General features: G+C 43.6%; 1 protein-coding gene across 2 annotated transcripts in view; it reads right to left on the bottom strand.

The window, feature by feature from the left end:
• Positions 1-838: 838 nt before the first annotated feature.
• The window catches only part of LOC146697664 (protein mono-ADP-ribosyltransferase PARP14-like), a 26501-nt gene continuing 2000 nt past the window's right edge, over positions 839-25339 (bottom strand). The window contains exons 3-25 of one of the 2 annotated variants that reach the window (XM_085476464.1): positions 24636-24663; positions 24231-24293; positions 22872-23045; positions 22124-22249; positions 20710-20883; positions 19172-19297; positions 15878-15979; positions 13041-15228; positions 12439-12633; positions 12267-12333; positions 11290-11526; positions 7825-8046; positions 6245-6350; positions 5570-5704; positions 4918-4980; positions 4649-4831; positions 3811-4014; positions 3410-3492; positions 2625-2860; positions 2247-2518; positions 1968-2113; positions 1428-1602; positions 839-1327 (exon numbers count right to left, since the gene is read on the bottom strand). In XM_085476464.1, coding sequence (XP_085332590.1) covers positions 1047-1327; positions 1428-1602; positions 1968-2113; positions 2247-2518; positions 2625-2860; positions 3410-3492; positions 3811-4014; positions 4649-4831; positions 4918-4980; positions 5570-5704; positions 6245-6350; positions 7825-8046; positions 11290-11526; positions 12267-12333; positions 12439-12633; positions 13041-15228; positions 15878-15979; positions 19172-19297; positions 20710-20883; positions 22124-22249; positions 22872-23045; positions 24231-24293; positions 24636-24663 — 5586 coding nt within the window. In that variant the 3' untranslated portion in view covers positions 839-1046. Of the gene's footprint in view, positions 1328-1427; positions 1603-1967; positions 2114-2246; positions 2519-2624; positions 2861-3409; positions 3496-3810; positions 4015-4648; positions 4832-4917; positions 4981-5569; positions 5705-6244; positions 6351-7824; positions 8047-11289; positions 11527-12266; positions 12334-12438; positions 12634-13040; positions 15229-15877; positions 15980-19171; positions 19298-20709; positions 20884-22123; positions 22250-22871; positions 23046-24230; positions 24294-24635; positions 24664-25339 lie in introns of both variants that reach the window. The other variant, XM_085476463.1, reaches the window with a different exon arrangement.

Here is a 25339-nt window from a genome sequence, read left to right on the forward strand (position 1 = left end):
ATGTAGAAATGCAGGAGGAGGAATCAGCAGTGATCTGATCACAATAGTTATTGAATGCATCCACAACACTGTAGTTAGATTTCCAGGGAGATTCAGTTCAGTTCAATTTTATTTATACAGCACCAACTCACAACAACAGGTGCTGTATATTGTAAGGTAGACGCTACAATAATATGGTGGCATGTCAGGTTACATCGTAGTGTTCAGACGAGTTATTATTATAGGATTATTTATAATGTTTCACTACAACACTATAGTGTTTATAGTGGAAGGTACAGGTTTGCTGCTGAAGCATAAATACACAGTTAGCCTTCAATCCGATGGATGTCATCACATGAGGCCAAAAGCTGAAGTATTAATAAAATTACATTTTTGACTGGTTTGGCCTATTTGTTTGTTTTCAGGATTCTTCACTCAGTTTTGCACAGGTCTGGATGAAAATGTGATCCATGAGGTTTGGCTCAACTTTGAACTTGGAAGGATTATTTAGCAATGTGGGATTCCACATTCTGACTTATATCAGAATCTAGTCAAGAACAGCTCTAGTTCTTAGTTACTTTGAAATTATTTTAAGGTTTGAGAAGACTGAGCAATAAACAATAATTTAGACGTATATTTACTTCACAGTGCTCAGTGGAACTCAGAAAATGATCACTGTGGACATCCTCAGTCCTCTGATGAAGGGGAATGTCCTTCCATGACCAAAGCAGCATCTGAACTCATTATTATTAAATGTATCCAGTCAAAGCTCAAGTGACTAATTCAGAACAGGATCTGTAAACTCAAACATAACATTATCAACATGAAGCGTGTATGAAATAACCAACAAGAGACTCACTGATTGTTGTATTGTTACTTTAATGCTCCTTCAAACTGCATTTGATTAGATTTAAAGTACAAAGTGACACCTGCAGCAGGAAAAACTGAAACAGCTGCGCCCCCTTCAAAGACGTAGAGTATTTTATTTTATCTGACAGAGTTGATAGACTGAAGTTAAATTAAAACACCCGACTCCCAGACATGTTGCACAGTAGGAGCATGGCTCTTTATGTAAATGTGATGAGGTATTCTGGGTAGGCCTGGATATCATTGAAGACCACAAACATGGTTGGATAAGTAGCGTCATCTGTGACGCTGTCATACAGGTCTGAGGCACTCCCAGATTTGGGAGGAGGGGTGATCATGCCTTTTTGTCCTTGGGTGTAGTCTCCAACTAGAACTCTGGCCTGGTACATGCGCTTGTGTCCGCTGGTGTCGGGCGTGGCGTAGTTTCCTGCTGAATAGCAAGGGTCCGCAGCAAAGTAAGAGCCGTTGCCGTACATCGCAGCTGCAGACAGAGTGAACATATTAACTGAATAACTAATTAACTTAAACTAGTGTTGAAATATTCTACCCTTGTATGTGTGTACTGTGTGTGATGGCTTTACCATGTTTTCCTGCGTAGCTGCGGTTGAAGCCTTGTTTGTTGATCAGATGGATGGAGGTGTGAGTGGTGCCGTGAAACAGAAGCAGTTCATTGTTTGTGTGTTTATTCTTCACCTCCATTTGTTTCTTCATGATCTGGTAGTTCTGCCACAGTGACGGATTTTGGACTCGTTCGATCTGCCGACGTAATCCAAACACATCATGTTGGTGATTTTCATTGAAGTACAATAACTGTCCTTCTTACCTCTGTGTCTGCTCTCTAATGATTGTTGACAAAGTATTTATAATTTATTCAACATTCAAATTCTGCTGGCTTGAAATGATCCGAGGTGGCAAAGTCAAGGCTTCAAACTGGGAATGGAAAACCAGTGGGTGATGTCACATGTTTAGGTCCAACACTACAGTTTATGCCAAACCAACTGAAGTTGAAGCTGAGACTTGGGAACTAATTTACTCTCCTTTTGTTTTCAATTATATAAAAAATATAGAATACTTCTGTGTACATCATACAGCCTGGTCCGTGTATTTATGACTGAACATACACTGATGATGTTGAGGTTGAGTCCGGTCTTCGTCAGTTCCTTCTCCACATCGTTGTATTCATTAGATGCTGGAGCCACAGCAAACAGCTTCAGCAGGTCGTCCTTCATGTCCTCCCAACATGAAGGCAAAGGCAGAGCGCTGGTACCTGCAGAACAAAAAGTAAAAACTCACCAGTGAAACTTTTCAAGCTTTTCTTGGTCCAATGCAAAACGTTGGACACGTTGTTCTGTGTTCTTCCAGCAGGTTAAATGAGGACTATGTGCACATTACTGACTCACCTTTCTGGTCTTTTCGATGGAGCTCCACGTCATTACGTCCGTTTGCTGAAACTGCTTTTTCACGCGCTGGGTCGGCGGTGTACGCGTCATTGTTGATCTTGATCTTTGCTTTTTGTTTGGTCTTGAAAGCTTCCTCGAGGGTGAGGTTGGTGTTCATGCCAAAGGCCACCATTGACCCATTATGGTCCTTAAATTGCCATTCCACCTGCTCACTCATCTCCAAGGCCTTTTTCATCAAGGCCTCCGCCCGCTCCACCTTACGGATGATGTCCCTGAAGGTCATCAAATAAAAAGGTAAAGCAATACTTTAACATGTAACATGTTAAACCCAAGAATTATTACATATCAATGGTTTATGTGGCTTTCCTGTTTTCTGACCTGATTGTAGACTCAGCAGCGTAGACATCCCTGGTCAGACCCTCCAGGTGGATCTCCGGGTCCTGGTCCTCTGCTCCTTTGTCCAGGCGGATGCTGACCGTCAGTTCTCTCTGCAGAGCCTTCAGCTTTTCCATGTCAGCCTGTGACAGCTGACTAATGCAGGGGTCAGAGATGGTTTTCTGTGCCTGCTCAGCCAGAATCAGGTCATTAATCCTTTTCTTGGCCTGACTCGCTGCCTGCAGCATCAGACAAATGTGTGTTAATAACAGAGATTTAAAGACAATCATTTTATTTTAATTCTACTGAGTGTACTGGAACTATATCCTCGTGAGCAACACGTATACAGACCAGCAGTTACTTCAACACAGTGTAGTTTTGGTTGCTCAGTTAGAAGCAGAGATTTTTCCTGTGATCTATATTTACGATGGTAGTGAACCTCACTGTGATGAAAGACTTGACGAAGCTGAACTCTGAAGGAACTGTGGATTCATTCTCTAACAATGTTTTCTGAACTTTCGACCAAACAAGGAAATCTGTTTCTCTGCTGCTTTGTTATTTATGCTAAACTAGCCTCGAGCTCTGCATTACACATGTAGGAAGATCTGAGCTCAATATTAATAAAAGAAAGAGACTGTGTGTAATAATATATTTATGCCTGACTATTAAAGTAAAAAGACTATTTAAAGAAAGGGTTCGTCCTAAAATGCACTGACCTCTGTCTAGAAAGCAGACTTCCTGTAAAATAAATAAATATGAATGGAAACATAACATGAATGAATTTGTACCTTGTGGTCATCGGCACACAGCTGAAACACTGCGGGCTTAAACTCCTCCCTCTCCAGGACTAAGTCAGCAGCGATTGGCTGCTCTGCTCCGAGCCCAAAAAACAAAGTTAGTCTAAAACAGCTCAAAAAAATGTTGTATTATAGCAAAGAGATCTGTGAATGTCACATAGAGTCCAATCTCCATAAAACAATGTGCGAAAAATCCACAAAAACACTATAATTAAAAAAAAACATATAAACAATATTTTAATTGAGAATAGTAAAATATAATATATTTAAGACAGCAGTTTCTATTCTTAGATCTTCATCACTGACAGTGTTGTTCAAAGAAGAGCTGATGTAAAAAAGTGCATCAGCCTGAATGTGATTTATTGTTAACAGATTAAAAAACAATGTAATACCTTCAGTTTTGCTAACGACACTCTTCTCCTCCACCCTCTCTTCCTGTCTCTTCTTCATGCTCATGTGGAAATGTTTCAGCATGGCCGTCTGGAAGATCAGGATCTTCACACTCTGAACAAACCTCGGCTGTTTCCTCTTCACAAACTGCACCACTGCATCCACCATGGCATCAGCCACCTCTGAAGGGCTGGCCCCTCCCTGACCTGATGGGCAGACAAGGACCAAGCAATGATAATGATGATGATGATGAAAGGACGACAGCTTGTTAGATTCAGAATATGAGTTTCATTTCAATACAGTGCCAAGAAAAAGAGCTGGACAAATGAAACATACTGACTGAAAAACAGAAATAAATCAGTTAGAACACGGAGCACCAACAGTCCACCTCAGAGTCGTTTGCACTGTTGGAAAAAGCACTAATGTGACTGAGATGAGCGAGCATGGAGGAGCAGCAGAGATGGAAACTACCTCGCAGCAGTGAATCCACCGGACAGTTAGCTGCTCTGATCACACATCGGTGTAATCTGACACACAGAGCTGTGTTTCAACTTTGTATTAAAGACATTTTAGTGGCACAAACTCAGGTTTGTGAGAGTGGGGTGAAGTAAGGATGCTTCACATTGCTGCACAGTGAACCGAGTTGTGATGGAGGTGTAGCCTGTGGCTCTGCTGCAGGGGAGGGGTGGTGCAGGGAGGCTGGCAGGGCAACTGAGTCCACTCGACTAGTCGTGCTCTCACTATTTGCTGAGAGGGGAGAGAGCGCAGATGGCAACATCTGGAAAGCTGCTGCAAAGCCCGATACACTGGGACGCACAGCTGTGTGCATCATGTACAGACCTGTTCCCAGGGCTGGGAAGGCCACAGAGCTGAACTTTTTCTTCTCGCAGACCTTCAGCACCGAGTAAACCGTGTTTTTAATGCTTGCAGGGTCGTTCTGGCCGACGACGTGGACGATGTTCCTGCTGGGCAGCTGCCCGGCTGATGTCAGGATCATTGCAGGAGGCTGAGCCGTGGAAGTCACTGCAGGGAGGAAACATCATTATGAGAAGTGTGAAGCATAGTGAGTCTAAAAAGGAAGTGAAAAGGCTGGAGCTTCATGTACACACCGAGCTGAGCGCACTCCTGCTCAACTGTTACTCCAGCACCGTCTAAGATCGCCTTGGACACCCCTGAGCAGCAATAAGAGGAGAGCAACAGGTGCAGTTAGTCAGATTTTGTTACACAGAAAAAACACGTTTATTTTCACAGAGTTAAATTTCACAGTTACCTCTGTCTCGTTCTCTTTATATGTGCATATTTTAAAAAATAATAATTCTCTACCCGCCCTGCAGGCGATTTTTGGTTTGTTTCTAGGACTGTGCTGCTCTGGAATCTGCTGGAGCCTCCAGCCCAGTGACGGGCGCTGCCCTCAGTGCTCTAAAGCACCAGACAGCAGAGGTGGACAAGCAGACGAAGACAGCTGTAGGAATGTAGCTACACCGAGTGACAGCACCATCAGGAAGAATGAGAAGCTGCAGAAATACCAAGGGCTCAGAGAAGAGCTCGAGAAGATGTGGAGGGTGAAGGTAACGGTGGTCCCAGTGGTAAATGGAGCACTCGGTGCGGCGACTATCAACCTGGGCGAGTGGCTCCAGCAGATCCCAAGAACAACATCTCAGATCAGTCTTAGGAACGGCACAGATACTGCACAGCACCCTGAAGGAAGGTCCTACTCAGTGTCTTAACTGTTGTAGCCACAAATATAAAGTCAACACTCACCTGCTTTAAGGTTAAAGCTCTGATTGGAGGAATTGACAATGACATCACTGGCTTCCTTGGTAATGTCACCTGATGATGCCTCAAAGGTGAGTTGATCGATCTGCATCTGGTACACATCGAGGGAGGTGGACAAGACTGGGACAGAGAAATGTACACACACACACACACACACACACACACACACACACACACACACACACACACACACAGTCTCTTTTATAACACTCACTTTTTCACACTCACACCTATTTAAAAATCCACAGTTGACCAACTCTTCCATATAATTAAACAGGAACAGACAGAGCTGCAGGTCTGAACTCAGGACCTGTAAAGTTAATGTGCCAATGAGCAAAGCACGACGTCGCCTCCTACAGGTTTATTTCTAAAACTACACTAAAGGCATTAAAATAAGACCTTTTAATAACTGTCCACCCACCAACATTCACACAGAGTTTACTCTCTTCTGTCCAATGTGTTTAACATAAAGCTCATCAGCAACACCTGCTGGACAAACTAGGCTCGCATCTTTAACGACATGAATTGTCACTGATGGTCACATCAGGCCACTTAGTGAAACTAAAACATCCTCAGTTTGTCCTGCTACATTAAGACTAAATAACCCGTGAACATCAGACTAAACAGGATTCTGCTCTTTGTAGCTCTGATGGTTCTTACCTGAGGAGTGCTGTGATTGGTCGACAGCCTGTTGAGCTGGTACCTCATGAAAACCACGTGCTTCATGTTGGACGTTCCTCTGAGCGGTGAACTCTCTGGTGAAACACTGATAATATATTTCATGTGTTACGTTCATGCTGGTGATTTTTTGTTTTCACAGCACTGATGAAGCAGCTGTAACTGCAGCTCAGTGCAGAGAAAAAATAATAATGTATTATTAATAATAATAATAATTGTAATAAAATGTAAAATGTAATAATTAATTATTACATTAATGTGATAATGTAGTCTGATTTAATCTTTGTTGTATTTGATTTTTCAGTTTTTATTGTTTTTTGTTGCTAAGTTTACATCATAGGTTTGTTCCTCCTGAAGCAGCATCAAATATATTCTCATACAGCTCTAATGAAATCAGCTGCTTGTATGCTTGACACTGCTGACAAAACATAATTCTGCTAATGTCATTACCTAAGAAATAAAAAGCATTGACTGCTTAATGGTGTACTTAAGAAAGTACAGCTGTCACGGAGCAGAAACGGGAGCTGGAAGCATGTAAATATAATAATAACCACTGCAGCCAAACAGAGCCTGACGAGCCCAGTTGTAAGTAAGCTGTTAAGACTCGACTGTACACTGTGTTCCTGTTTTCCTCTGAAACAATAAGCTCCGTTGGAGCCTTTCAACGCCTCTCTCTGTCTCTCGCTAACAAAGTCGACCCAGACAACAGAGTAAAGCTAGTTTTCAGCTACGAGCCGACACGAACCCGACGTATCAGCCAGAGGTCCCTTTACTACGGTTCGGAGCCGCGGACCTGTTTTATATACGCGAGGAATAGTTTTCTATGCGAGATCACTGCAAAAAGTGCAGCCTTACCTAATGTCCACCTACTGTTACTCATTATATTAAGATTTAAACATCTAGCTGGTGTTGGTGTGGAGAGTAACCTGCAGTAATAGTAATAAATCACACAGCAATAGTTCATTCATGTAGTTGTGATACCATATTAAGTAATCCAAGGTATTCAGAATACGTTACTCTCACTGAGTAACGTAACACAATACGTTACAAAAGACATTGTTCGGCATGTATTCTGTAATCTGCAGTGGAATACATTTTAAAAGTAACCTTCCCAACACTGAGAGTACAGCACTTCAGAGTCACACTGCTGTAAATTTGACAAGCCGAACACATTCTGTACTGCACAGGAGACACTGACAATGGTCTACAGCAGATAAGGATGCGCAACACAATGCGCTGTAAAAAAACAAAAAAACCCCCCAAAAAACAGGAAACATGCAAAATTGCACACAAAAAAAATCCACGGGCGGCTTAAGGTGAAGCGCGTTATAGCGAGGGACCACTGTACTAACAGTGTGTATCACCACTCAGTGTGGTTTTTGCTACCTGTAGCCACAAGCAGCTTCACCAGTTTGTGTGCTAAGCTAGGTGACGGTGTGACTGATCAGTGTCTGCCTGCACATTATGTGTCCATCTGTTTGTTGTGGGTTTGCTCGTCTCTAGTGCTCACTGTCAGAACATGATAAGCACTTAAACAGCTCCTATCAGAGTCACAAACTCACATCCACGGTTTGGCTGTCACTGGGGTGAACGACGATGACCACCTCTCTCAGACAGCGAGGGTTTCTGCTGCTGCTGTACGAGCGGATCTCTCTCAACAGGAGTTTGGACACCAGGGCTCTGGGGAAGCTCAGGTTTCCTGTCCCGATGGCTGGGAAGGACAACGATGCCATCTGACGTTTCTCAGCCTCCACCAGACAGTATCTGATGATGGACGTTAACTCCTGACAAACAGAGATAAGACATAAAGTGAAGCTGGACTTCAGTGACTGGGCAAGATACACAGTATGGTATGTGAACGACCAGGAACAAAAGTGGAGTTTTCAGTGGTGGTGAGGGGCACAGAGTTTCTCCTGATGCATCCCTCAGTGGACGAGTGCATGAATGATGGTAAAAAAGCGTTTGGGGATAGAAAACAGTGATCGGATGAATGTGCGAGGCTTGTAGAAAGAATCTGGAATTCTCAGAGTAGAGAAGTGCTATGTTAGTATCTCACACATGCTGGGGCTTATAAGAATAACAGAGTTTAAGAAAAGAAAAGAGAATAGAAACGGCTTTCTGTAGAAGAAATGCAGATGTCTGTGGGACACACTTTAAGTGTTTGTGCTGGGGTGTGGTCTGCAGTTCCTCTGCAGAGGTGGGGTGGTGCAGTGGGCTCAGGGGCAGTACTCGGTAGGCTGACGTGGCAGCTGAGCCTAACAGACTAATCATGCTCCTTAGTTCAGTGACAACAGCATCTGGAGTTGCTATGTGACCAGCGGGAGAACCTGCAATGAGTCACAAATGAACACGTTTCACTGCCCAAAATGTGTGTCCTGGTTCTTTCACGTTTGCACTGGTACAAAACCTAGTTGGGCATGTCGGACCCACAACCCACACAACTGGCCAGATGATGGTTTAGCTTGCTGTGATGCACAAGAAGCAGGTGGCGTTGCATCAAGTTCGGCTGGAGAAGCTGCAGGATAAAGCTGCACCGGATGGAGCCAGGCAATGACTCCCAGGCATTCCTGAAAATGTTCCAGGGGAAGCTCAGACGGCTGCCCTGAACTTGCCCTGAACCCCCCTCCTCTCGGAGGAGTTAAGTAGCCAGCAATTCCAAAAGCACCTTTGCGCCCGAGACCATTAATGGAGGTCCTGTTTGAGCGCATTGGCATGGACCTCATCAGGCCATTTAATAATAATGGATTGCATTTAAATAGACCCCTCAAAGTGCTTTACAATTCCACTATTCATTCACTCTCACGTTCACACACTGGTGGAGGCAGCTACAGGTGTAGCCACAGCTGCCCTGGGGCAGACTGACAGAAGCCAGGCTGCCATATCGCGCCATCGGCCCTTCTGGCCAACACCAGTAGGCGGCAGGTGAAGTGTCTTGCCCAAGGACACAACGACCGAGACTGTCCGAGCCGGGGCTCGAACCGGCAACCTTCTGATTACAAGACGAACACCCAACTCTTCAGCCACGATCGCCCCGTTTCACTGGCATGCATGCGGATATTGCTTTGTAATAATTCTGGTAGATTATGCAGTGTGATATCCCAAAGCTGTGCCGCTGTGCACCAGTTCTGCACAGAACGTGGTGTTTCTGGTCATCTCACAAGCATCTCAGACAAAATTCGAAAGAGATACTGACTGACCAGGACACGTCATTCATGTCTCACACACTCAAAGAGCTTTAGAAATTATTGGGCATTAAGTCTGTTTGGATGGCATCTGTCGCCTTCAGATTGGTGGGCTGTTGCAGCTCAATAAGACTTAAAGTCCATGATTCATACGTTCATTCACGAGGATGAATGCAATTGGGATTGCTGGTTGGACCTTCTGTTGTTTGCAGGGCGTGAGGTGCACTGCAAACAACAGACAATCCTGAGACCCCCACAGGATCGTCTCCCTTTGAGTTACTGTTTGGCATAAAGCCGCGGGGGTGTTGGACCTGATTAAAGGAAACTGGAAGGAAGGTCGGCGCCCAGCTATAATTGAAATTCAATATGTTCTGGACCTGAGAGCAAAACTGCACACATTGGGAAGGTTATCACAGCAAAATTTGTCCCAGGTCCAGCAATGTCAACAGCACCTGCACAACAGAGGGGCTAGACTCATTTTCCCTGGACATAAAGTGCTTGTATTACTCCCGTCTTCTAGCTCAAAATTACTTGCCAACTGGCAAGGACCCTTTGTGGTCACACGGTAGGTGGGGGACGTAGACTGTGAGGTGGTATGGTCAGACAGGGGAGGAACTTGTATATCACCTCAACCCCCTCAAAGCATGGAGAGAGGCTTCTCTGGTGAGCCTGGTGAAGAAGAGAGATGAGTTGGAGGTGCAAAATTCCACCATTCCCACCTCCTGGACTTGTTAGGCACTGCAAGTTTTTAAAAAAAAAACCCCAACAAACCCTGGATTTAACCAAGGGCTGCTGGCAGATGCCCTTGTCTGCAGAGTCTAAGGAAAAACTGTCCTTCTCCACTCCGTACAGTTTGCACCAATTGGTTACACTTCTGTTCGGCTTGTTCGGAGCCCTGGCCTCACGCCTCATGGACCAGGTGCTGCTTATGCCTGCTGCCTACTTGGATGACACTATCATTCAGAGTGACACCTGGGCAGAGCATGTGCAGCGGGTGGCCACAGTCCTGGAGTCCCTGAGCCAGGTGGGGCTCATGGCCAACCCAAAGAAGTGTGTGGTTTGAGGGAGAGAGGTAGAGTATATCGGGTACCACTTGGGAGGTGGACAGATGCGCCCCTTAGATGGTGGTTCTTGGAACTGGCTGGTTATTAAGACCGTCTTGTTCCAAACTTTGCAAACCTGACCAGCCCCTTGACCAAAATGGTGCCCCAGATCTGGTCCAGTGGATGGAGCAGATCAAGGCGGCTTTTGTGTGGTTTAAAAAGGTTCTTTGTGGGAGCCCCTGTCTCACACATGTAACTTCTACTTCCCTTTCGTTCTGTAGATGGATGTCTCAAACAGAGGGCTGGGGGCAGTTTTGTCACAGCAGGTAAGGCGGGTTGACTGCCCTGTAGTCTACATCAGTCGGAGGCTGTCGGAGAGGGAGGCCAGGTACAGCATGGTGGAGAAAGAGTGTCTGGCAATCCAGTGGGCAGTCAGCTCTCTTTGTTATTGCATCCTGGGACACTTATTCACCCTCTGCTCAGACCACGCCCAGCTGCAATGGCTCCACCACATGAAAGATGCCAACGCCCAGATAACCCAGTGGTATTTGTCCACAGTCATTTAAGTTCATGGTGGTCCAAAGGGGTGATAGGCTGGGAGAGGGTAGGGTGGTGCAGTGGGCTCAGGGGGCAGTGACCGGCAGGCTGACAGGGCAGCTGAGCCTAATAGACTATTCACGCTCTCCTCATTTCAGTGGCATCAGGACCCAGAGCTGGTGTGTGTGCGACCAGCAGCTGGAAAGCTAAACTGTGTATCCTGGGTCCTTCATGTTTACAGTGTCCAACCTTTATTAGGCCTCACCTCCTCTGCCTGGCCGCCTCCTTTGTCCCAGAAAGGACAAACAGCGTGAAAGACTTTCTGGCACGTGAGGTTGTAGCCGTCAGTGACGACAACATCACCGTATCGCAGCGTGTTCCTTCTGGCTTCAGAGTAGATGGCGTCCTGCAGACTGCTTCCAGCTGCTGACAGGATGGCTTTGGACACAGCTCCCTGGTTCAGTTTCATGTCCTCTGAGATGGTGTTGACGATGACGTCAGTCTGTGGAACAAAAGTAAAATCACAAAAAGCTCGGTAAATGAAAGCCAGTTTTAAGTAAAAAATCAAAAATATCTCATTATTTTTGCATTAAAAAGGCCGAGACACTAAATGTCTGCAAACTACAGTATATAAAATACACAAACTGTACAGTCTTCCATAAAAATATTGCAGTATAAATTCTTAATTATGTGATCAGATTTGTATGTGCCCTCGTTGTTCCTGCTGATAAAGGTGTGTAGCTTTGTTCTTAATTAATATCTTATTTCTGTCTGATCGCTTTGCCCACCTGATATAGAAAGACCAGGAAATGTATCCAGGCATTTTGACATGTTAATCAAATTATAGTTAAATGAGCAAAGTTTGAGTCGTGTTTGAAACATGTGACACCTTCACACGAGTCAATTAAAAACATAAAGCAGCTTTCAAATTGGAATCAGTGGATGTTTGAATGTGCTGTATTTATCAATGAGCATTCCTTTGTAAACACAGGGCCAAATGAATTTATGTAGTAAGCTCATTTGGCCCTGTGGTGAACACTGTTGTGGTGTTCAGCAGAACTGAAACTCCACAAAAACATGAAAAGACAGCGACAGATTGAAAAAATACTGCATAAACCAGAATTTACTTGTAATCCTGGTTTAAAGATGCATGTAAGCCAAATCTATCCCTTCATGTTGTAATTACATGAACATTTACAGAATCCTCTAAACTATGATCCAAATGACAGCACAGGTACTCACAGTCTGGTCCTGAATGTTTCCCTTACATAAAATGATCTTCAGCCCCTCAGCTGTGGTCTGCTCCAACCTGCATCCAATCAGATAACAGACTGATGATATCAAAGAGGCCTCATGGACATGAGGTCATCAAGAGTGTGATAAAACCAAAGAAATAGAAGGGGAACCACCTTACCCTTCATGCTCTCTATGGCTGATTTGTTGCTTGGGGCTCAGGCCTCCCCTGTTACCGTGATGATTTCCTCCTCTTCCACCTCCTCTTCCACCTCCTCTTCCACCGCCTCTTCCTTCTTCTCGCTTTTCATTACACCAGCTGGCATCATGTGATTGGTTCTGACCTCTGCCTCTGCCTCGACCCCGCTTATGTCCACTAGGAAGTAATGACAATTTTAAATGCTTTCCAAATGACTCCAATTTGACTGAATACTTAAGCAGCCATTTAAAGTTAATAATAGCTGCTCAGCCATCTTTGTGGTTTAGGAAGCCATAAACCATAAATCTGACCAATAAATTGATATAATCTTTCTCAGCTAGCTCAGCATCAACAAGGTTTACTGAAAAGATTTAAAGAAATAGTTTTATTTTGGGGGATTGTGGATATAGATTACCTCCATGCTGTCAGGTATACAGAAGTGCTTATACAGTTATACAGCAGACAAAATCCAAATAAGGACGTTACATGGAGCTGGATATTGTTACCTGCGATCATGAGCTTGATGAGTATCAATGTTAAGATGTTTACAGTAAAAGTTTATTATTAAAAAACTTTAACATTACCCTGAAGCTCCTGTTCGTTTCCCGCCTGCTTGCTGTGGGATGGTCATTGTAGGTCCGAGGTCTGAGAACTCCTTGCTCACAGCTGTGGCCATGACTCTGACGGTCGTATCGTTGTTGTCCACCAGGTGAATCTCAGTTAATGATCTCAGACCTTGTGGGCTGTCACAGTGCTCCCGAACTGCCTGGGCTATGGTCTCAGCACAGAGGTCAACAGGGAAACCAAAGATGCCCGAGCTGATCGCTGGCAGTGCAACGCTGGAGCAGTTGACCATCTCTGCTTGTGTCAGACTTTCTCTAACTGCAGTCTTCAGGCGTGACACTGCTGTCTTCTTGTCAAAGTCAGAGAATCGTGGACCAACTGCATGGACAACATGTTTGCAAGGCAGGTTATATGCATCTGTTATGATGGCGTCACCAGGACGTAGACGTCCATTTTTAGCGACGTAGTCGCTGCTTTCTCTCTGCAGCTGTGGTCCTGCAGCCTTTAGCAGTGCCAAAGCCAGGCCACCAATGTGGTCTAAGTCCTCATTAGCTGCATTGACCACAGCGTCCACACCAAAGCTGCAGATGTCCACCTTACTGACAGAAATCAGTACTCCACTGTTGGTCTGCACTTTACAATAACAAAAGTTAGTTTCTTCTTCATAATTCTCTGCTTCTTCTTCTTCATCTTCTTCAATCTCTGGACGAAGGAAGACCGCACATCTTATCTCATTCATTAATGTAGACAGTAACATTTTTCCTTGGTTTTGGAAGTATTTCTTTGCTCCTGGCTTGTCCACAGTTAAGGTGTCAGTGAAGAGAGCACTGGCCAGTTCCCTAAAGCAGGATTTGGCTTTCTGGACATGAAGACGAGCACCAAGGATGCTGATGCTCTGCTTCTGTACATAAAACCTTACTGATACATGATTATCTTTGGCAATACTGGACCACTCCTTTGATTTTTTCCTTTTAATAAACAAAACAACAGCACAGGATTGGAGACGAAGGATTTCTTGGACTTGTGAATTGCTTGCAATAAACTCCTTCAGACTCTGGCTGACCTCTTTCACTGGATTCACAAAACCCGCCACTGTTATTTTGTTTCTTCTTTCTGGATGCATCTCAATGGCAACTATTTTTTTCTTGGATAGATTGTAGGTATCCAGCAGCTTTTGCTTCAGGTGGCCCCAGGTGGGAAGTTTTAGAACTCTTTGGTCTTCCACTTCTACAATCTGATGAGCCAAAGCAGCCTTCATCTTACTTTCTGCATCAACAAGGGCTCTGTCAGAACTCCCCAACAGGAGAAGCCATTTGCTTTCAATGGTGTAGATTGCACTGATGCCTTGAGATGTGAACAGATCCTGGGACAAGTCCATGGGATCTAATGTTCTGAGAAAGTCTAGAAGACATGGGGGGACATTCTGTTGTTTCTTACTCATATTCATTTTCTTCTCAGAGATCCATGACTTGGTCTTGTAGAACTCTGCAGTGAGTCCTGTAATGGTTAACTTCTGGGTGCCTTCATCATAAGAGAGTTTCATCTCAGGAGAAATGTCCAGAGCAGCTGTCTGGAGCCCCTCTTGCTTCAGGATGTAGAACATCGCAGGGGACAAAATCATTTCCTCAGAGACGCTGTTTGTCTGTCGTTCAATGTGACTCATGGCTTTCAGAAGAATCTTCTCCACAGGAGCCCTGATTCGTTTTATATCATCAGCTCGGCCAGCAACAGTCAGAACCCCTTGTGATGCATCCAGCACCAGGATGGCATCTTCTTTCACCACCGAACGTACATCTTTCTGTGCAGCTCTCCATCCCAGTGCATTTACGTGACATATGAATGCTGTGTACTGAGACATCAGGCGATGGAAGGCATGTTGGGCCTTACTCATCCAGTTTTCTACATGTTCTGCTGTCAGATCTTGCTGCCTCAAAAACTCTGGCACAGGGCTGAGTTTCACTTCAGGGTCATTCAAATCCACTCTGCAGAAATGTGGACGCATCTGATCATTGATGTGTTCTGATAGTTTCTTCTCCACAAGGAATTTCCAGATAACGTGGTGAACACGCTCTGTGAAGGGCTTGGGCATCTTCCATGTTGGGCGTTCTTTGGCGTACAAGGCGGTTCCCAGTGACTCGTAGTATGGATATACCTTCACTGTGATAGACTTCAACTCAAGGTCTTTTTTAACGCAAATCTTTTCCACAACTGCAGCAAACAAGGAGCAGAGAAGCAAAGGTTAGATAAGTGGTTACTCTGCGGTTCTGAACCTTCTTGATCTGACAAATATCATTTTTCTACAACACTTTTCATCTTCAAATTACTTCAGTTAAACACATTTCAGATTGGATCTAGACTTTTTACAGTTTCTCAGTCATTGTTAGCTAACCGTTTCAGTCATTTGTACACTGCTTCTAAGTACAACAGGTATTAATCTAAAGCATTTTATTTTATTAACTTTAGTAATAACTGATTTCTTTGCCTCTAAGTTCACTTTAAAAAACTGGAAAAGCTGACCTAATATTTCCTATGTGAAGCTAGCTGCCTCAGACGTACCTCGTCCTTGGGAATGAAAGCAATATATAACCAAAGTACAGGAGTGATGTGTTCTAACGTTTGGGTTTGTTTTTTGTTGTTTTCATCTCGGCTGCTTAGCTCCAGTAAGGACAACTATTAGTCGTACAGAATCCATTCTGAAAGCTTAAACACTAAAATGTTTCCAAAGTTTGCTGAACCAGTTTCTGTTTAAAGACGTGAAAGAACTTGGTGGGCAAAGCCCTCACATTAATCACCACTACTACAGCAAGCTGGTGCCTGCATACGTTCAGCATAGGTTTACATCAACAACATAAAAGACCTTTAGGATCACTGAAAGTGATGATGGCAGCCTTTTCTTTTGGGATCATGATGATGTTTTTGGGATGAGTCCAAGTCTTCTCAAAATACAACTCCAGTATGTCTAGAAAAAAGCCAGAAATGCACAGTTTTACAGATGCATGATGGTTAAATTACTTTCAAAGTTGGTTATCTGGTTATTTTAGCAGAAATGTTTTTGGCATTAAAAATCTGAGTACTTCTATTTTTTCATTGTCTTTTTTTTTTTTTTTTGGCCTGTCCCGTTTGGCTCTTTTGCATCAGAATTATTGTCTAAAGGCAAAGAAAGATGCCCAACGGATTTACTTTACCAAATTGACCATCCCAGCCTTGCCATAATGGTCCATTTGATTCACCTTTTATTGTTTATTTTATTTTCACTTGCTGAATACGGGACAGACTTGACTGGAGGAAAGAAGGGGAGAAAGAAAGAGGGAAAGAGAAACAGCTGAGAAGAGGGACGGGGGAGAAGGGCAAAAAACAAAAACCAACAGAATGGGCAGAAAAAAAAAAAAAAGGAAAAAAAAATGCATATTGCATATTTTTTCATTGTCAGTATAATGAAAAATGTCTATAGCCTCTGCATCGGCTTCGCCTGGTCCGGCCTCAGCGTCAGCCTCTGCCACTCCACCGCCGTCCAACCCAGCTTTGCCTGAACCACCTCGCCTTTGCCGGCCACTTTCCAGGCCTTTGGTTGGACGTCTTCATGGTCAGAACGAGGTTATCGCCGCTGCTGGCTTCGCGGCCGGCCTCCGGACCTGTTCTGTTGCCGCCACTGCCTTCCATGTGGCCGGCCTCCTGATGTGTCTCGTCTGCGTCGCCACCATTGCGGTCCACACGGCCGGCCCCCTGAACTGATTGGCCCCGTGCTGTCTACCTTCGGGTCGACCCCCTGAACTTTCTCGTGGACTCGTGATGGATCTAGTTTTGTGTTGACCTGTTTTCTTGTTTATGGACTGATCTGGAATCATGCTCCTTGTTTTTTGTTTTGTTTCTGTCCCTCCATCCTGGACCCCCTCCGCCCACCGTGGCCTGGTGCTCTGGTTCGTTATTCTGTTTTTTGTTTAGGGCTGTCAGGAGCCAGCCCTTGGAGGGGGGGTACTGTCACGGTTTTCCTTGGTTGTGTCTCATGTTTTGCATAGTTCAAGTTCCATGTATTATATTCTGTCTGCGTCTTTGTTTAGTGGTTTCTTGTTTCCTGTTTTATTGTGAAGGTCTGCTCCCCTGTCTCGTTAGTCCAATTTCTCCCAGCTGTGTCTCCCTCCTGTTTTCCATTCCCTGATTACGTCCCTGGGCAGGGCTCTAGAGTGCGACCAATTTGGTCGCAAATGCGACCAAATTTTTCAGTGGTGCGACAAAAAAAAAAAATTTGGTTGCACCTGTGCGACCAACTGTTCGGGTAGCAAAAAAAAAAAAAAAAAAAAATCTGCAACCTTCCCTGTGGTCAACAACAGACACACATTTTGCCCCTATCGTGGACTAAACCAATCAGAGAAAGTCAGGGGCGGGACCTCTCTGATTGGCCGTGGTCCAGTTGAAAGTGCAGGTGGAAGTGGGAGGTGAGTAGCTTGAATAAAGCGATATCAATTCATTAAACCCTGAATCGACTTTTAAATATAACTGTGTTTTGACAGAAACGTCAGATTAAAGCTCACAAAACCATTTCAACAACAACCAAACAGCAAATGAGAGCAGGTACACGGATTCCACACAAAGATGTAAACACAGAGCGGACCGATACATCAGAATCAACTTTGTCTTTCTCGGCTTTCTCACCCGACGGCCCGTAGACGGACACGCCATCGGAGCTCAGCGATTCTGATGCGTCCGGTCCGCGCTGTGATTACGTCTTTTTGCGCTGATTCTGAGCTGCAGGTTTTGTCTCTCCAGCCAAAATTCGCCGAGCCAGCAGCAAAAGAAGCAGCAAACTGCGCTTCACATTTGATCAATGTCGTCATGAATTTTGCTGTTTTGCTTCCACGACTATTAAAATCACACTTCATGCACAGCTAGCTCTCTCTCTCTCTCTCTCTCTGTACTTCAGGAACAGTTTCCCGTCTCCAATCTCTGTTTTCTGTATTATTCATTCGCTTATTACCCACCAGTCTACCGTTGTTTACAGCGCTGCGGCTGCTGTCTTTTTCTTTTCATTTTTTCACTTAAATGACCTCGGACAAGAAAGCCTGTTTTTTCATTCGATTCCGGACTTTGAAAACCGGAATCGAATGGATTATAGAAATCAGTGATGATACCCAGCCCTAGTGAGCAGCCTAGGCACGACAGAAGTGGATGTAGCTGTAATAGGAAAAGAACTATTGCTAACTTTTCTGTTAAGGCCTGATCCTTCTGAAATTCATAGCCAGTGCTCTGACACGGTGTCATCAGTCTTTGAATGCTGAAAAAGCACAGTGTATCCAGAAAAACACATTATATTATAGAAATTATTATAAAATTTGTGTACGCCTAACTTTTTAAAGTTAGGCGTACCGGTACGCCCATGGCAAAAAGTTAGTCTAGAGCCCTGCTGTGTATATTAGCCCTGTGTTTTCCCGTGCTCGGTGTCGCGTCGTACCCTCAGATCCAGCCTTTGTGGTGCTGTTTGGTTTCTTGGTTTTTGTTTTTGCGTTGGTGCCAGCAATAAAAGCTGAAGTTTTCAGTTACATTCTCAGAGTCTTACAGTCTCAGAGTCTTGCATCTGGATCCTCATCTCCGCCTGCCCGCACACAGAGCCTTGACATTGTCCTTATTGTTCCGAAAGGTTAGGAAGAAATTTAGGGTTGAATCGATTTAACAGCCATGTGGTAGCAATGGCAAAGCCCAGCTCAGCTCCAGGGAGACCCCTTAAAGCACTCAGCACCATTTGGATTTGGGTCAGCAGGGGGCAAAAAGTGTGGAAGCTACACTGTATACAGCTATAATGATGAATGAGCTCATTCATGCACTGAGTTCATTTCCTGTATTGAGGAGAAGATAATTATTTTTATATTTAGCTTGTGTATTATCTGTATAAGTAATTATGCCTCTTGTTGCATTGATTAGCTCCTTTCTAGATTTCATGTGTTGATTTCAGGTGAAATTGGAAGCGACAAAGCTCAAACTGTCCCAACAAATAAAGCCACTGTAAAAATATAACATAACAGCTATATTGAGCAGTAGGCTCATGTTCTGGTAAACTTTTTTCAACCAGAGGAGTCGACCCCTGCTGGTTTTTAAAAATAATGTATTAATTATCCAAAGGCTTTTATATACAGTCTATGGTTTTTAGGAGCACATGTACCTTTGACCACAGTTGGAGGAAGACTCTCCACTCGGATGTTCGTTGCTGCCTCCAGAGGCCGAGCGGTCAGTCCATGCTTCTTCATCTTTGTGCTTGTCTGGCTTACAGAGAGGAATCTCTCCACATCTGCAAAATAATCCAGATTAATCCTTTCAGACTGAAACAGGGTGAGAGAGAAATGCTGGGCTACAACATATTATCTAGAAATGTTCTTATGAATGAATGAAGGCTTCCTCTTTATTTTTTAAATGTAGAGTCAATAAAGATTTATTTTCTATATTTAACAATCCTGCTTTATTGGAGACAGATCTGCTTTCATTTTATGCTGTTTGTGTTCTTTCTAATGGACCCTGTTTCAAATTTGAATCAAGGATTAGGAGAGTTAATATTTTCACTAGTTGTGGTCAAAGGAAACAATATTCATTCAGGTTCTTGATTATGCTCAATGCTGTGATCTTAATTTGTATCCAGACGACATTATGTTGTATGTAAAGCAACGAAGACGTTGGGATCAGTGGCAGCAAACAGAATGGTGATAAAGGAGAGCAGTGATAGGTTCCTCTGCTCAAAGAGTCTGTAGAGGTATTTGGATCTTTTCATTCTTTTACTTTACTGATACCAATTTATTTATGATTACTGATATCAAAGTAAAAATTGTTTAACATGTGCTTCACTTGTTTGTGTATGATGTAAAGTCAAGCAGGTTATCCTCACTGCAGGGCCGCTGAGCGTGACCGAGATCAGGCCCCGTCTGATCCTAAAGACCTCATAGTGCCATATGACCCCAATAGATCGCCAGTTATCTACTTTTTGTTTCTATTACAAATGTTCTTAAAATAGCACGATTTAAATCCAGCATCAAGCTTTATCTTTCTGAATCCTGAGACAGACACTATCTCTACTTTCAAGATTAGGCTTCAAACTTTCCTTTTTGCTAAAGCATATAGTTAGGGCTGGACCAGGTGACCCTGAATCCTCCCTTAGTTATGCTGCAATAGACGTAGGCTGCCGGGGATTCCCATGATGCACTGGGTGTTTCTTCTTCACTCACTATGTATTAACAGACCTCTCTGCATTGAATCATATCTGTTATTAACCTCTGTCTCTCTTCCGCAGCAGGTCTTTATCCTGTCTTCCTTCTCTCACCCCAACCAATCACAGCAGATGGCCCCGCCCCTCCCTGAGCCTGGTTCTGCTGGAGGTTTCTTCCTGTAAAAAGGGAGTTTTTCCTTCCCACTGTCACCAAAGTGCTTGCCGATAGGTGGCTATCGGATTCTTGAGTTTCCTCTGCATTATTATTTTACAGTCTTAATGCTAGATACAGTAAATGGAATGCAATGTTTGTGTAGTTTAAAGTAATATTTATATGAAAATGATTCATTATTCAAATCATATCACGTGGTTTTGTGCTTCTCCAGATCAGATATGTGATTTTTTATAAAGTCAGGTTTAAAATTAGACTCAAAGGTTCATCTAAAGGGGATTTTGGATGTTTGTCCTTTTGCCTTGTTGTGTTTGTCCAGCTGTCTGCTTCCTACCTGCAGGGCTGCTGAAGGTGACCACAGCTTTGTTGGATTCCAGGATCCTCTCCATGCTGTAGCCGTTCTCATCCAACCCAGAGATGTTCTCCACCAGCATGGAGAGCAGATCTGTGGACATGTTGTCTGTGACGTTTTCCAAAACCACCGCACAGCTCTGAGACGACTCTGAGTCTGAGAGAAACACACAAACCTGATCAAAGAAAGTGTCTGTGAGCAGCGAGGGAAGGAGGCTTTTGTTCACCTGTTGTTCCTAAAACTTTACTGTCAGCAGCATTTCTTTTCTGTAAAGTGCAGGGCCTCCTCCAGGGGTGAGGGCGGCAGATTCTGGGCTGTTTGCTTGAACTAGCAGCAGAGTTTTAGTGCTATTTGATTAAGTAACAGTCAACATCAGTCAGCACACACCCACGTTTGAGTTATTTGTTTCTCAACACAGTAGGAAGTTTATTCAGCTATAACTGAGAAAAAATGATCAAATGACAGAATTATGACACTTATTGTTTTGTTTTTGCAGCTGCTTTTATAGGTGTTATAATTCTATTTTGCAGCTATTCATCCAGCGCTGGGCCCTGACCCGCCGTCCGACTCGGCCTTGGAGGTAAGTGTACGAGGGCGTTTGGATCGAAGGGTCTAAACACAGTTTGTTATCAGGGGAGAGATTATTTGTTATGTTCAGCTCCACCCTTGAGACCGCAGCTGGCGCTGATATGGTAGCCGCATGAAATAACGGTGGTGTTCTTTCTTTAGTGCGAACCGCTGCATGTCAATTTTACAGTCATCTAATGTCCATCACTGGTGTCTCACCGTTCCCGCTGGAGAGCCGTGAGCCTCTCCACGATGTTATCCAGCTACACCGAGAAGTTATCCAGTTTGCTCACAGAGCACGAGTGCAGCCGTCAGCCTCTCCAAGATGTTGTCAGATGTTGTCAGAGTCTCAGTACTGACAGCAGCCGCAAGCTTCTCCAATATGTCCTCCGTGCTGCATCTAATGAGCCCATTCTGAGAAGCCACGGCTCGCTCCATCGTTCCAATCAACACAGCGGGCAGCCTTGTGGGGATCTGAACAGCCGTTTCTGCTTACTTTATTCTTCGATAAGCCAGGGCCAAGCCAGCGCTGATCAGTTATCATGGTTCCGAAAAGATAGACGTCTTCAATCGGCTCTCCTGAACCCAGGCTTCTCATCGAGAAGAGGGTGTCAAATCCATAATTCCTCTTTTAGGTTTTAGAGAACAGACTGTGAGACTCTTCCAGGGCAAAGGGAGAGAAGTAGACAAGACTAGACAGAGACATGAGAAAGCCAAGCAGGAAAGATAAGGGAGGGGAGGGGAGAGGAGGGGAGAGGGAGAAAGTGCGACCGCCTTCGTCAAGAGCCAAAAGAGAATAAGTGCAGCATGTACTGCTTTCTGTGTGTACCTTTGACCACAGGCGGAGGAAGACTCTCCACTCGGATGTTTGTTGCTACCTTTCGGGGCCGAGCGGTCAGTCCATGCTTCTTCATCTTTGTGCTGGTCTGACTTACAGACAGGAATCTCTCCACATCTGCAAAATAATCCAGGTTAATCCTTTCACACTGAAACGGGTGAGAGGGTGAGAGAGAAGAGCTGGATTACACAGTGTTATCTATATAATGATGTCAGGCTTTGTCCTTGTTTCAAATATAAAGGCAATCTTTATTGGATCTACTTTATATATTTAATAATCCTCGTTTATTGCAGACAGATGTGTTAATATTTTGTGCTGTTAGTGTGTCGACTGTTGCAGGACCCAAATGTGTACTCAGGCTGTCAGAGGTGAGCTTAAAGCGAGTCACTTATCGAAGGTTAAAAAGCTGTGGATGAACCGAACGAGCCTTTATCCTGGTTTCAATAGCTATGCTAACCTAAGCTGCTGGCTGCACTTAATTAATGGGCGCCTGGCCTTTAAAGTGGCGAGTGACCCAGCTGTCCTAGCTAATTACAGGCCAATCTCCAACTTCCTTTTCTCAAAAAAGTTCTTGAACCAGTGGAGTGTAAATCCAGAACCAAGTTTAAAATCCTTCATTATTTTAAATAAATAATATTTTTTTAATTATTATTTTATTTTGAATGTAAATTCTTCCTGTTAAAAGGGAGTTGTTCCTTCCTGCTGTCACCTAATCAGGTGGTAGCTGTCTGCTTCCTACCTGCAGGGCTGCTGAAGGTGACCACAGCTTTGTTGGATTCCAGGATCCTCTCCATGCTGTAGGCGTTCTCATCCAACCTGCAGATGTTCTCCACCAGCATGGAGAGCAGATCTGTGGACATGTTGTCTGTGACGTTTTCCAAAACCACCGCACAGCTCTGAGACGACTCTGAGTCTGAGAGAAACACACAAACCTGATCAAAGAAAGTGTCTGTGAGCAGTGAGGGAAGGAGGCTTTTGTTCGGTCTGTTAATCCTAAAACTTTACTGACATTTCTCTTTCTTTACTTGAAGCACCGTCAAGCGGCAAAATCAAAATACTTTATCCAAAATAAAACCAGTGAAGAAAAATGGCTCCAGAAACACTGGACTAAGAAGAAGAACCACATATGTTTTGATTTATTTGTTTAGTTGAGACGAACGCTGGTGTGTGCCCTTAACACTAGCAAGTATTTATTTATAATAGTTTATGAAGGAAAAACTGTTGTTCTTGAATTTCACCTCACAGAATGAAGCTCTTCTCACACATGCACTGCAGGCGTGAACTTTCATGATTGATGTGAATATATGATCAAATAAATCTGAAAGGTTTTAAACTGCAGCTTCCCGTGTGTCACAGTCCAGTGTGGATCAGGGTGGATGTTGTGGATGCAGAAAACACACAGCATCATTATTTAAAGAAAGCTTCTCCCATTGTGTCGAATGAACTCAGTTTTCCTCTCTGACAGGAGGATGGAGGTCCCGTCCATCTGCAGCTCGTCTGATCACTGAGGTCTAAGACCTGACGGACGGCAGTGTTACCCGCCTCTCTGTCTCTGTGCGTTACATGAACAGATGTTTTCCTCTGGCTGTTTCATCCACACAAAACCCCTTTAATTAGTGTTGCGAACACTGGAACACTCCACAGTTATATTTTGTCCGTCCACTCACAGCAGTCCAAAGAAAATCAATGATGAGACCATTTAATGTCAGACACTGTGTGACTCTGTAAGTTCATGTCAAAGTTCACTGCTGTGGAAATGTGAAAGAAGCATGACTGCAGAGTAACTCAGTGGAATTCATTTTAAGTTTCACATTTTAACATATTTTTCATATTTCTCATTAACAAAAAATAGCTGGACTATGATAAATATATATTTATATAAAATATATATAAGCGTCAATTTTCATCAAGAAAAACAAAACAGTGCGATTTTAAACTGGTTACATTTTCCCACAAATTCTTTTGAAATTGTTTGTGTCAAACAATTAAATGTCGATGTATCAAATGCCAAGTTAATGCAACTTTGTATAAAGTATAAATACAAACTTCCTGTAGTTTTGTTCTCTGTTCTCTTTATTCTTCATCACTTTGTTTTTACCCTCTTTGCTGGCAGCAGCAGCTCCAGGTTCAGCCTGAGGCGTCTCTGAGTCTGACGATGAGTCTGACATGAACACAGTGAAACACAGAGAGGTCAGAGCACTAAGATCTGAAATATGATTATTAAAAATAAGCCCACGTGGAACTTCTTATATTTTACTGGTTTAAATTGATTTGAGTCTTTTACTCCAGACGAGCAGGAATCATCATTTAACCAGGAACATATTTGGATTCATCTGAGATTAAAATCACCAGAGAGCAATCTGACCTGAATGTGCTTCAGCTTGAATAAAGTCTGGTAAAATATTCCTTCATTGCCACAAACACACACTTATTTCACATGAAGAAGATGCTGAAACAAATGAACAGAATTCAGTGATGATAGAAACCGAGGAGGAGGATTTACCTGAGACACGGTCGCTGCTTGTTGGGCTCTGAGAACAAAAACAAAGGTTTAAAGCAACAGAAGAAAAAAAAGAGGAAAATATGTCGACGGTTACGTTTAAAAGAACATTCAAACTGACGGGGTTTTTCAGTTTTGCACTTTGGAAAAATATTTATAGCAAAAGCAACTTCATTACGAGGTTAATATGTATAAATACATGAATATGATACAAATATGTAATATTACATATCTGCAAATATTACAAAAATATCTTTCTTATACTTTAACTTTCAAATAAATTTGAGTTTTATACCAATGTTATTACACTTTTTCTGTTGCTGCAAACAAACTGAACTTCGGTTCAGTTCAGTGTTATAACATTAATATGGCATCAGTGCTCTTCATAGTACGGCAAAGACCTACAGACACAACTGACTCAATCATATGAACCCCTCTGAGGAGGCCTGGTTATTACAGAGCTTGTATGTGAGGAGCAGGTGTTTCAATTCTGAATCTAACAGGGAGCCGATATTCATGAACGGCCAGCAGAGTTCAGCCTCACTGAACTGAAGCACTTTTCTTTCTGTGTTTGGAGAACAAAAGACGAGTAAAGGAAACAGATTAAATTGTGTGCAACACACAGACGGTGCTTACCTGACACAGAACCGACTATCTGACAAATATGAGTGAATTATTTAAGGATGTACCTTTAATGCCCACACACA

Source organism: Copadichromis virginalis, linkage group LG12 (assembly GCF_057382275.1).
Source record: "Copadichromis virginalis isolate Kocher_CV1m ecotype Utaka linkage group LG12, C_Virginalis_male_GT1.1, whole genome shotgun sequence".
Lineage (NCBI taxonomy): Eukaryota > Metazoa > Chordata > Actinopteri > Cichliformes > Cichlidae > Copadichromis > Copadichromis virginalis.